Source organism: Octopus bimaculoides, chromosome 5, assembly GCF_046866305.1.
Source record: "Octopus bimaculoides isolate indiv1 chromosome 5, ASM4686630v1, whole genome shotgun sequence".
NCBI lineage: Eukaryota > Metazoa > Mollusca > Cephalopoda > Octopoda > Octopodidae > Octopus > Octopus bimaculoides.
This window is the reverse complement of record NC_142932.1, coordinates 68,376,914-68,390,046: the sequence shown is the minus strand read 5'-3', so window position 1 is coordinate 68,390,046 and position 13,133 is coordinate 68,376,914. Positions and strand designations below refer to the sequence as shown.

The 13,133-nt window shown below is 32.4% G+C and overlaps 1 protein-coding gene across 1 annotated transcript in view; it reads right to left on the bottom strand.

Annotated features, from left to right (window-relative positions):
- Nucleotides 1-6,198: 6,198 nt before the first annotated feature.
- Nucleotides 6,199-13,133, bottom strand: part of LOC106883548 (tyrosine kinase receptor Cad96Ca) — a 51,146-nt gene continuing 44,211 nt past the window's right edge. The window contains exons 5-8 of the mRNA XM_089353088.1: nt 12,135-12,245; nt 11,060-11,265; nt 10,073-10,186; nt 6,199-7,279 (exon numbers count right to left, since the gene is read on the bottom strand). Of these exons, the coding sequence (XP_089209214.1) occupies nt 7,124-7,279; nt 10,073-10,186; nt 11,060-11,265; nt 12,135-12,245 (587 nt within the window). The 3' untranslated portion in view covers nt 6,199-7,123. The remainder of the gene's footprint in view (nt 7,280-10,072; nt 10,187-11,059; nt 11,266-12,134; nt 12,246-13,133) is intronic.

Sequence of the window (13,133 nt, the reverse complement as noted above, 5' to 3'; positions counted from 1 at the left end):
ATATATATATATTATATATATATATATAATATATATATATATATATATATATATATATATATATATATATATATATATATATATATATATATATATATATATATATATATATATATATATATATATATATATATATATATATATATATATATATATATATATATATATATATATTATATATATATATATATATATATATATATATATATATATATATATATATATATATATACATATATGTACATATACATATATATATATATATATATATATATATATATATATATATATATATATTATACATATATGTACATATACATATTTATATATATATACATATATATACATGTATATATATACATATATATACACATATATATATACATACATATACATATTGTATATATATACTTCTATATATATATATATATATATATATACATATATATATATATATATATATATATATATATATACATATAGATATATATATACATATATATATATATATATATATACATATAGATATATATATATACATATATACACATATATATATATACATTTATATATATATACACATATATATACATATATATATATATACACATATATATACATATATATATTATACTCATATATATATATATATATATATACATATATAAATGCATGTGTGTTTTTTCAGTGTGTACAAATAACACAGAAAAAATAGACATTTACCAGGGTAGCAAAAATTCAAAGAAGAAACAAGGATGCAATAACCTATCTATAAAGGTAGAAACTCTGGGTTAAAGTGATATGTTTTCTATTATATAGATAAACGAATAAATGGAGTTAAACACAGGTGTTATTCAAATTCTTTTACTTCTGACATATGTTTCAAAGACAACATTGGTATTATTCCAGAAGGAATAAAATGGTGTAAAACAATGCAATCTTTTCATCAGGAAAAGAATGAAACCAAACATATTAATAAGACATTTTAACAGAATGTGATGACTGTGTATAATGATGAAGGGAACGCTATGAAGCTTTTTTTAAAAAAAACGTTAGTAGATACAATGTCAAAGGTAACTTATAGAAAGAGGAGGAGGAGAAGGAAAGAGATTAGTAGAAAACTAATAGTGGAAAAATATAGAGCGATGGGGTGAATTAGAATAAAGCTTAAAAGTGTGGAATTAGATATATTTAGTGGAAGTGAAATGTAAGAAGACAATCAAAGGTCAAATTATATAGAATGGTAGAAATCAGTTATATGAACTAAGGGTATGTTTCTGCCAATGTCTGCAATGATAAACATGTTCTATAAATGTGTTTACAAGGGGTTTCTTTGAGAATAGGATAAAAAAAAAAACAGTTCACTATTACAAAGCAAGCAAAAATAATAAAGGTTAAATAGTAATTCTGTTTACGTTTGTGTAACTGAAATATTTTGGTTTGATTATATAGTCATTGGTGATACATTACTTTCTATATTCTGTAACTGTCACAATATACTTTTCTAGGCCTGAATTTTTAGTGGGGAGGGGGCCAGTTGATTAGACTGATCCCAGTAAACAACTGATACTTAATTTTTCGACCCCAAAAATATAAAAGGCAAAGTTGATCTCAGCAGAATTTGAACTCAGAAGGTAAAGACAGACGGTCATAATATACAAACATTTCTCATGGCACCAGTACACTGTTTACAGGTGCTTACATTTTTATGTTTTCCGTGAATCTTTCATGGGTCCAGCTAGTTATTATTATTAAAGGCAGTGAGCTGACCGAATCATTAGCATGCCAGGCAAAATGCTTAGCGGTATTTCATCTGCCTTCACATTCTGAGTTCAAATTCTACTGAGGTTGACTTTCATCCTTTTGGGGATGAGCACCAGTTGAGCACAGGGGTAATGTAATTGACTAGTTCCCTCCCTACAAATTTTCGAGCCTTTTACCTATAGTAGAAAGGATTATTATTAATACGATTATTATTATTTGAAAACTTACTCAGATAATCAGAAGAAATCTTGACTGAGGTTGATTTTAATGAATTTAAATGATTTCTAGTGCAAGTAAATTCTTTGTAAATGAAGTTTAATATAAATTTTACAGTATTATTTTCAGAGTTTTATGTGTGTGTAGCATGTATGTGTAAGAAGTTTATTTCCCAACTATGTGGTTTTGAGTTCAGTCCCATTCTGCAGCACTGAAAGAAGTTTGGTGTGTGTGCACGCATGCATGTGTCTACACCAAGAGTTTCAATTACTAAGACAGTATTTAGTATAATATTGATGTCTAAATTCTACCATAATTGAGGGACATCTGGTATATTAATATGTCTGTTTGTGTATGTATAGCTGTTGATATACATTTCTCAATGTGTCTGTTTGTGAAAGCATTCAGCATTATAAATATGCTTTTGTATATATTTGTCACTATAAATATGTTTGTGTGTGTGTAATTCTCAGTGCATGTGTGTGACTATGTTCTTACATATATGTGTCAATATTTCAGTCACTATATGTATATATGAATATGTATTTTCTCTTTCTATGCGAGTTTGTATATAATGAAGTCTGGGTCTCTCTCTCTTTTATGCATGTGTGTGTGTGTGTGTGTGTGTGTGTGTGTGTGTGTGTGAGTGTGTAATGTACATACGTAATGTACGTTTGTAATGTATGTATGTATGTATGCAAGCATATATGTATGCATATATGTAAATATATGTGCATATCTGGCTTTCTTTTACTGTGTATAATTCTACATATATGTGCATATGTAAAATCTCACTTTGCACAATACATAAATGCTTCTATGGGTATATATCAGATGGTGATTTCTTTGTACCATTGTGCATAAAGGAACTTGTGTGCATAATGTTTGTATGTATATGCATGTATGTATACATGTATATATGTATTCCAATGAAAGAGCTAGTTTCTAACCTAAAAACAAGTTCCTTTTCATTGGAATTTAGAGAACAGCAATATGTGTGAATGTATCAGCACGTGTATATATGTGTTTACTTGTGTGTATGCGTATACATGTTGTTCCATGTATGAATCTGTGTGTATACATACATACATACATACATCTTTGTATGTGTATATGTAGTTATTACAAGCTAAATTTTAGATACAAATGTATATATGAAGGTATTTGTGTATACATGCATGTATGTATCTGTGTATGTATATATGCGTGAATGAATATGTTTGTATCTGAGTATGTGTGTGTGTTTGTGTGTGTATATATATATATATATACACACACTATTATGCATCTATGAGTATATGTATATAGGCGTTTCTGAATTTATTTCATAGTAACTATCAAAGGAAATCAATTCTTCAATTATTCCAAGTGTTAAAGAATGGTAAAATTAAACTTCTTTCACCAAGATTGTTCTGTTGCATAAAACATCAGTTGTGAATTCCATATTTCAGAAAACAACTTTGATGAATTCTTTATTCCAAAAATACCAAAAATAACAAAAAAAAAAAAATAAAAAAATTAAAAAAAAAAGAAGCAATAATCAAAATAACTAACCCTCACAAAAAGTAATGAAATCACAAAGTATTGTAGTTCTTTAAAATCTAAAGAATTGCAAAGCGTAAGCATGTTTACATGAAACCTATTGAAAATAGAAGTTCTTCCGTGCTGCTTATATCAGAGAGCCAAATACCAAACTCCAAGAATAATGGTAGTGAAGTCTGTATTAACAGACTGTGGTGAAGTAACGATAACTGTATGTAAATTGACACTATGTCTGTATTGAGGGAAAGTAAATATTGTTCAAGAATGTTGCTTAACAAAGCTGAAAATTAGAATATCAAAGACTTTCTATAATTAATCCCAACAGATAAGTAATTGATACATAGGTATTGAAGGAATTATTTAGACATGAAGAATTCAGATAGGTGGTACTGCACTGAATGACCTAGTGTCAAGAGAATTACATTGCTACCTACCTACTTTGTCTAATTATTTTATGAATTGGTTAATTATTGAAATTTTTATTCCAGCTCATTTAGCAATGGTTTATTAGTAATAGTAGAAATAATAATACTCTAGTTTGATACTGTTTGAATCTCTCACTTAGTAGATTTTTTGTCTATGTGTATGCAAGCATATCTATATGTGTGCATGTGTCTGTGTATATGTTTTTGCTTTGACATCATACAACAATTGTAAATGAGTGTCACCATCATAAAAATGATGTTCATTTCCAGCCTTCCATGAAAATATTTCTGGCCATGGGAAATATCACCTTGCTTCAATAATAGTGAAGGCTGGCAATAGGAAAGGCATTTTGCTGTAGAAAATCTCTCTCAACAAATTCCATCTGACTGATGCAAGCATGGAAAAATGATGATGATGATGATGATGAGTGAGTGTATTAACATCATTTTAATGCCCACTTTTTCCATGCTAGCACAAGTCTCATTGAGGCAATATTTTTTCTTTTGTCAGATGCCCTACCAGTTACAAACCTTTATTTATTTCCAAGTATGCAACTATATCTCCTGGTCTTTCACATGACAAGGTCAATAGTTGAACACATTTTTGCAGCAGGTGGTGATTCCACTTATTTCAGTATTTATTTTAGTGTCAGCAATAGGATGATAGTCAGTCAAAATGCAACCAGGCAAAAACTGAACTCAGAACATAATGAAAATTATTTAATACCATAAAGTATTTTGTCCAATGCTTTACCAATTATGCTATTTACCTGTCATAGCACCCTAAAAGTTGTACTTCCATTGGCCATGAAGCTCTACCAATTCTACCATCCACCTACCATGAGACTCTACCAATACTACCATCTACCTATCATACAGGTATCTGTCATATCTATTTCAAAGTTCCCACTGCAAAGGTTTTAATAAACAGCATCCTGTTGTTACTAATTGCATCTGGTCATTTGGCCTGAGGTCTAATGAAATCCCAAACTCAGACATACAAGTTCATAAAACTTGTATCAGCTTTACAGTACTCCAAATACTTACAGCTGTGGACCATTCTGTATTATATATATATATATATATATATACACACATGTGTGTTTATGATGGCTGTTGACTCACCAATGTCTTCTTGTCACAAGCACTGACACAAATGAAGACATACAACAGTATTGCAGGAACCAAACTCTATCCCTTAGACAACAGAGGCACCGTAATAAGGATACAGTCCTAGGGGTAAGCAAGAAATCACAACTGCTCTCATTATAGGTGCAGGTGTTGCTGTGTGGTAAAAACTTTGCCTTCCAACCACATGGTTCTGGGTTCAGTTCTACTGTATGACACCTTTGGCAAGTGTCTTCTACTATAACCTTTGGCCAACCAAAACCTTTGTTGGAAACTGAAAAAAGCTTGTCATATGTGTTTGTGTGTGTGTCTTTGTGTCTGTGCTTATTCCCATCACTGCTTGACAATGTGTATAGGTGTGTTTATGTTACCCATAACTTAGGGAGCAAAAGAATAAGTACCAGGCTTAAAATAAAACTACTAAGGTGAATTCATTCGACTAAAACATATAAGAGATAAAGGACCTCTCCTATATCCTCTACAGTCTCATATGTAAGGGAACTATAAATGTGGCAGTATTTTATTATTGTAGATGTTTTTGGTACCTTAAAACTACAGCAAAAGGTCCATTGTCAGTTTGTGATATATATAAAAACCAGAAGCTTGATTTACACTTTAAAACAAAGATGGAGGTGGATTCAAAACAACCAACACATTAGATAATAATAAGTGGCAAATAATTGTATGACATAAAGGAAAAGACATTACCAATATTTAAGTGTACCCTTCTTCAATGTGCAATTTATATACACAAGGTAGATATATACATACATAAACATACTATCATTTGTTCCGAGTTACATTTCTGTTTAAATTTTATAACTTATTTAATGTAACATTATGCACACTTCTTATATTTTTCCCATTCTGTTGAATATGTTTTGTTCAACATTTATTTTCGTTTCTTTTTTTCTCTCTCTTTTGCTTCCCTCTCTCATCCACATTCCTCTCAGTTGCTTTCTGACTCTCTGACCTCCACAACTTTTTCTCTTTCCTCCCACTGCCACATAACCCATGGCCATTCTCATCTCTCTTCTTCATTTCCTTTCTTCACCTGACCATTGAGTTGAGCAATTACATTTCTCTTGTCTCCTCTACTTTCCAGTCCTATAGGACATTTTCCTTTTCTTTGCGTTACCCATATATTTGTCTTGTCTTAGAGCTGCATGGCCTTACATTGTTTGTATAATGTATATCTATCTTATTGTTTGTATATTCACATTTAGTTGTGTTTGTTCGCTATTTACTATTCCAGAAGCTTCTTGCTGCTGACACCACCAAAAGTGAACAATATTATTGTTAAAGGCATGAAATTGTAAGGATCTTTTGATGAGGAATTCGCTATGTCTCATCTTGTGTGTGAATCTTCTATTTGATCCTTTGTTGCATTTCTGTTCAAATTTTGAAACTATATATATATATGTATATATATATATACATACACACACACATAAAGCTTAGTATGACTCAGTATGACTTGGTAGCTTATGCCATGCTTTTGCTAATTGTTTTAATTGCATCTGTAGTTGTGAGCAGACATAAAAATTCTCTTGTCCCTTCCACCCTTCATCCAGTGGAACACTGAAAATGTGACAGCTAGAGAGAGAAAGAAAGAGAGAGAGAGGGGGAGAAGGGAGAGAGAGAGAGAGAGAGAGAGAGAGAGAGAGAGGGGCGTGAGCATCAGCATTGGGTTGGTGTTCAGTTAAAAACTGAGTACACTGTGAAATGAAGTTCCTTACTTCAAGACAACACACCACCCTATCCAGAAATTGGACTCATGGTCTTATGATTATGAAATCAACACTTAACCACTAAACCAGGTGACTACACAGACACATATTATTGGTTGACCATGGGTTCTCTTTGGTTTGTCTGTCCTTTGACAAGTTTAAGTTTTCATCCCATAAAGTGTCCAAAAGTTCACCTTCCTTGCCAAGCATGTTTTCTGAGGTTGCCAGTTTAGCCATCAACGGCTTAACCAGGCACAGTTGTATTGGTTTGCACACACATACATACACTTACATACATAATATATACTCATACATGCATTAATACATACACGAAAAATATCTATAAATATGAAGATCTTTACCAAAATGTATGATTTCCCACAGAAGAATACCAAAAGCCCAAACATCAGTTGTAATGTTAAAGATACGTTCTTTAATAGATTCTGGACACATCCATCGTACTGGCAATGATGTCTGAAATGGAATAAAATAATAATCATAGACTGTGTCACTATGGATATTATTACATTGGCCATAATAGTATAATCATTGGTCAATCAATTATAAAAAAAAAAAATTTAATCATGTAATATATATATGGATCATTCAGTACAATACTAAAAAATTTAAATGGAAATATTTATATATATAAATAAAATAGAAATTATGTACACAAGTAGATGTATGACTGCTACTGTTATGTTTAGAGCTATTATTAGAGCTGCTGTTATGTAGATTTTCATAATTTGGTCTGCTTTCTGTATACTTGTCAATTAACTATTATACTGAGTAGATTCCATTGTTGTTGAACATCTATATCTATCTGGAACTTCAGGTCTTAGGACAAACGTAATGGTCTGTTATGGTTGAGCTCCTTTTGCATTTGGAACTTAAACCACGGGGTTCTAAACAACCATAATGGTGAAACATGCATAGGAACTTTAATTTAAACTTACATTTATCCTTATTTTCCATGCATGCATGCACATGTGTGTGTGTGCATATATATAAATGTATGTATTAAATGATTTTAACATTTCAAATATCTTTGTTTTGATTTATAATATTAGCAGGTTATTAAAACACAAAATTATCAGAATTTTATGTTGTCATAACAGCATATACACACAAATTGAGGTAAACAGCAGTGTATAAATAGACAAATAAGTACACTGTCCTATCACTATTCCAGTTTTTCCATTTCACTTGTGAATCATTTCATTGAGGTAAAACAGAACACAACACTGAGTGATATAAACTAGTGACACAACCCTAAAATGTAATAACTATTTAATGACCTCATGGCATACCTATGAAATAATAAATGTTTAACAGGAATCAGATGTGCAAGAAAGAAGATTAAACTGATATGGACAAGTGATGCAAATAGATGAGGACAGTTTGTGGATGGAACTTGTGGTAGAGGAAAACCAAAGAAGACATTGGATAAATGGTGAAAGCTGATCTCAGGACCTTGGACATCATAGAGGAGATGACAAAGGACTGGATGACTGACAATATATGGTATATGACACGTTCCACCCATCTCAGTAAAACTGAGATTCTGGAAGTACAAAATGAATATCTATGCATAACTGAGTCCCTTGCACAATTTCCTCTTCAAGTAATCCTCATTACCCATCATTTCTATAATGGCAGTATTTTTCTGCGGTAATTAAATGTAAGCAGAACTGCATGCTTCACCAGCATCCCCTAATACAGCTCATCTTTTTCACAACACAAAACCATTTCACTTGATATCTATCCTTCATTCTTAATACTGCCCTCTCCATCTACAGTTTACATTGATCAGTCTATTGAGCCACAATATTCTCTCCTTCTCTATCACATTTCTTGCTCTCTTGATGCATTACACCTTCTACCTCACACACTTAAAACCTCCCTAACCACATATAATCTCTCTCTTTCTCTCTCCCTTCCCCTGTCTACTGTACCAGCATTACTATTCTGCTGCACTTCACTGCCCTTTTCCCTGTATAGCAAGTCATCTCTCACTCCACCTACCTCCCCCAACTTACCTGTATTATTTGTAATCCCCGCCCCCTTATCCACTAGTCACTAAATCCACTCTCAATTCTACCCAATCTCTACAGCTGTTGCTAACACTCCCCTACCTCCCCTCAAATGTAAACTTAACATCCTTTGATAATCGTTCTTTATTCATTATATTCACTTCTTCACCTTTTCCACATCTCTAACTATCCCTCACTCTCCCACACACTCTTGCAACCTCTACCCACTTACACTCCCTGTTCTTCGGTGCCCATTCACTTTCACCCATCTTGTACCTTGATAGTCCACCCTGACATTTCCAAACCACTGTTTTTATTGCTTTCCAATTTTGCTCTGGTTACTGCCACCCTCTCTTCTAAATGTGTGTAGACATGTAACTCCTCCACAGCAAGAAACCTATTGTGTTCTGTTCCTTTCTCTCATACCTTAACTCCTTGTCTCCTAGCATAAAGCTGCTTTCTTCCCTACTGTATTCCAGTCAGTCAAGGGAGATGTTAATTTTGCAAGCTGCATAGCAACCTCAGTGCCATGGAAAAAGCATCCAGTACACACTGTAAAATTGTTGGTGTTAGGAAGGGCATCCAGGTGTAGAAGTCACATCAAAGTAGACACTGCAGTACAATACAGCTCTTATATCCATCAGATCCTGTCAAACCATTCAACCCATGCCAGCATGGAATGTTAAACAATGATGATGATGATTTAATGATCTTATGGCGCACACTTATGAAATATAATAATCATTAGCATTATCATTAGCATTATGAAATATAATAATCATTAGCATTATCATAGAAAATTGTAACACTATCATTGAGATCTAAATACTTTGTAACACATCAGTGAACTTTTAGACAATAGATATAACTTATGCCATACCAAATATGGTCATGGAACAATACTGAGAACAAAAATGAGAAACAATAACTCCCTGTGTATAATTCACACTCATAGTTTTTAGGTTTAACAAATACTTTGCAAAAAAGTGAGTATAGGCATAGGTGGTAGGTGATATAAATATCCAGTATATTACTGACATTTTATTAATTTTGTAAGAATAAAAATAAAAGCTGATACTGGGAGGATCTGAACTCAGAATTTAGTGAGATGAAGTTAAACACTGTACAGTAGTAAATCTCTTATTCTATTATTTCTGTTCTACTAAGTCAACATTCTTACGAAGATTTGAATTTGAAATACTGTAAACAAGAACTGTGGAATCAGTTTACTTACTGCTTCATATAGATTCCGAGACATGACATCTTCCTGGAAACCAAAACCAGTCAACCTGATCACACCACCTTTTGCTACTAGAACACTGGCTGAAGTTAAACGGTAACTGATAAGCTGCAATGACACAAAGTGCAACAAAGACTTAAAGTACAAAAATGACATAAAGTATCACTTTGGATCAAGATAAGTTGTTAGAATTTTTTAAAAAAGAAAAAGAATATTCTTTAACAAATTTAAGATGTTTTATGAAACTCATCCCCACCACCCAACAGCGAACTTCTTGTAACCCTAAATATTTTTAATAATATAGTTGCTGGTTTGAAACCTTGACTACAGAGTTGTTTGATCATTTGAATAGTGTTAACTGTTCAGAAAAAATGTCATAACAGGTGACAAAACATGGGTGAATGGCAATAGTGTTGAAACAAAAATTGTAGTTATGTCAGTGGGTTGATTCATCATCACTGTAGTCAAGAAAAGTATATCAGAGACACAAAAGTGAAGACAATGTTAATTATAATCTTAAATGGAAGAGAATCATTTATCTTAAGTTTATTCCATAGAGTCAGACAATCAATAGAGATGTTGACTTGGAAGACATGGGACAAAGTATTGAAGGCTGATCTCAAAACACTGAGCCTTACAAAGGAGATAACAGAGATCATAGATATGTAGTGCATTGCTGTATTCAAGAAGACTCACCCACCACAACAGAATTGATATCCTAAAACCAAAGTTCCATGTAAAAAATATTGGCGTTGGTGCTACATAAAAAGAACTGGTGCTGGTGCCATGTAAAAAGTACTGGTGATAGTGCTATGTAAAAAGCACCAAGTACACTCTGTAAAGTGGTTGGCATTAGGAAGGGCATCCAGTTGTAGAAACCAAACCAAAACAGACTATAGAATCTGGTATGATCCCTAGCCCTGCCAGTTCCTGTCAAGCCATCAGCCCATGATGATGATGAAGATGATATATGATATTTACCTTAAATCTCAAGAGATGTTCCATTCCTCTCAAAATCTGGGTTGCCAAGTTGAGCATCATTTGTGGTGTCAGAGCATAATTACGCAATCTGACAGCTTGTTGGTGTCCAGAGTTAATCTCAATCTCCTGCTGACCGAGACGGTGCCGTTGTAGATAGTTTCTGAGTGTACCTTCTGCTGCATATTCTAACACAATCAGCTGTGGCTCTATGATGGAGCAGAAAAAAAAAAAAAACACAACACTTAAAGTTAGATAAGGAGTACAAGATCTAGAGTAGAGTAGAATAAAGAATATTTTAGTCGTAACTCTCCTTGCTCTACAAATTCACATCAATATCAAAATTAACCATCAATGTTCTTAATGCTTCCTTTTTTATTATGATCAGGAACTTAAATCTTGCAATTTCTGACATTGTGTTGTACTCTCTGGAAAGGTGCATAACTCTGCTTGCTCCAGTCTTCCTGTCTGACAAACCATGTTAACTTTAGAATACAGTTGTGAGCAATGATAACATTATGTAGAAGTTTTAAAATCAATATAAATATTTCTTTCTTTATTTTTGCATCCCTTAGATAGAAGAGGAAAGGCAAACCCATGGCCCTTTCTGGGGGCTCTAACAGGCCTGGTAGGAATGTATACAACAAAATGGGCTCTACTAAGGACACCAAAGGACCAGACAAATTAAGTCTACCACCTGAAAACAAAAATAGTTTTCTGCCAGGTTTCCACACAGTTTCCATCTACCAAGCATCATTCACAAGGCTTTTGCTGATCTCAGGTAGAAATAGGTTCCCTGTATTAGAATTAAACGCTAAAACTGCATAGATATAAAACAAACTTCTTGTTTGTATTCACACATGTGGAAATGTTTGTGTCTACACATGTCATAATATGTCTGTGCCTATACACATGTGAAATATATTTGTATCTATACACATGTGGCAATATCCATGAATACAAACATATTACAACAAAAGTTTATATGTTCACCACATATCTGACAATAATTGTTGATAAAGAAAAAATATAAGACAGGAAAATGAAACGGAGAAATTAAATAAAGGAAGTTTGTTACCATGGAGTGTATAACATCCAATGAGATGGATAATATTGTGGTGAGGTGGCAGCATTTTTAACACTTCCATTTCTTCCAGAAAGAACTTTTTTTCCTTGTCAGTGGCTTCAACTGAAACAGAAACAAAACAGGATTTAAAAGTTATCCCAAGTCAGTAAACAACAGCATCATCATCATCAGCAACAACAACAACAACAACAGCATCAACAACAACAACAACAACAACAGTAGCAGCAGCAGCCGCCGCCGCCGCCACCACCACCACCGTTGTTCGAAAAAAAGTTTGTTTTCTGTCTTCGTCTTTATGTTTTTGTTTCTCATTGTGTTTAATGTTTTTTGTGATGTCCTGTACCCATATATATATGCGTGTATGTGTACATATAGATGTAGGTATGTACATATATGTATGGATATATGCATATATTTATATATTATTCATATACATATATATATATATATATATATATATATATATATATATATAAATCATTACCAGTACAAACAAATGGTAGTATAGAAGAAATAAATGAACTTTTTAGAAGAAATGTACAGAGAATTTATGACAATTTACATAAATTCTAATATTTATATGTTATTTAATGTACACAGTATATAGTTAGGAGCTACAATTAGTTTCATACACTGAGAAATATTATCTAGACAAGTTTTAAAACATGCCTAGTGCCTTAAAGCAGTCTTTAGACTCGGGGTACAGACCCTGTACAAATTACATATTTTAATTATTCCTCTAGTATGTTAGTTGTGTAAGAGGTAGATTTGCTGTGAGGTTAATGTATTATGAATTGTATGGACAGGAGATCATATTTTACAATAGTAGCCCAGGTCAAAATACATAACTGAAACAGTGACAGTCTTCAATATGGACATCACACTGAACATAAATATTTGTCATTGTGATTCTCACCATTATTTAACCACTTTCGCAAATGTTCTGCTTATCTATTATATTGTTTTGAATTAATTATGTATTATCTCATA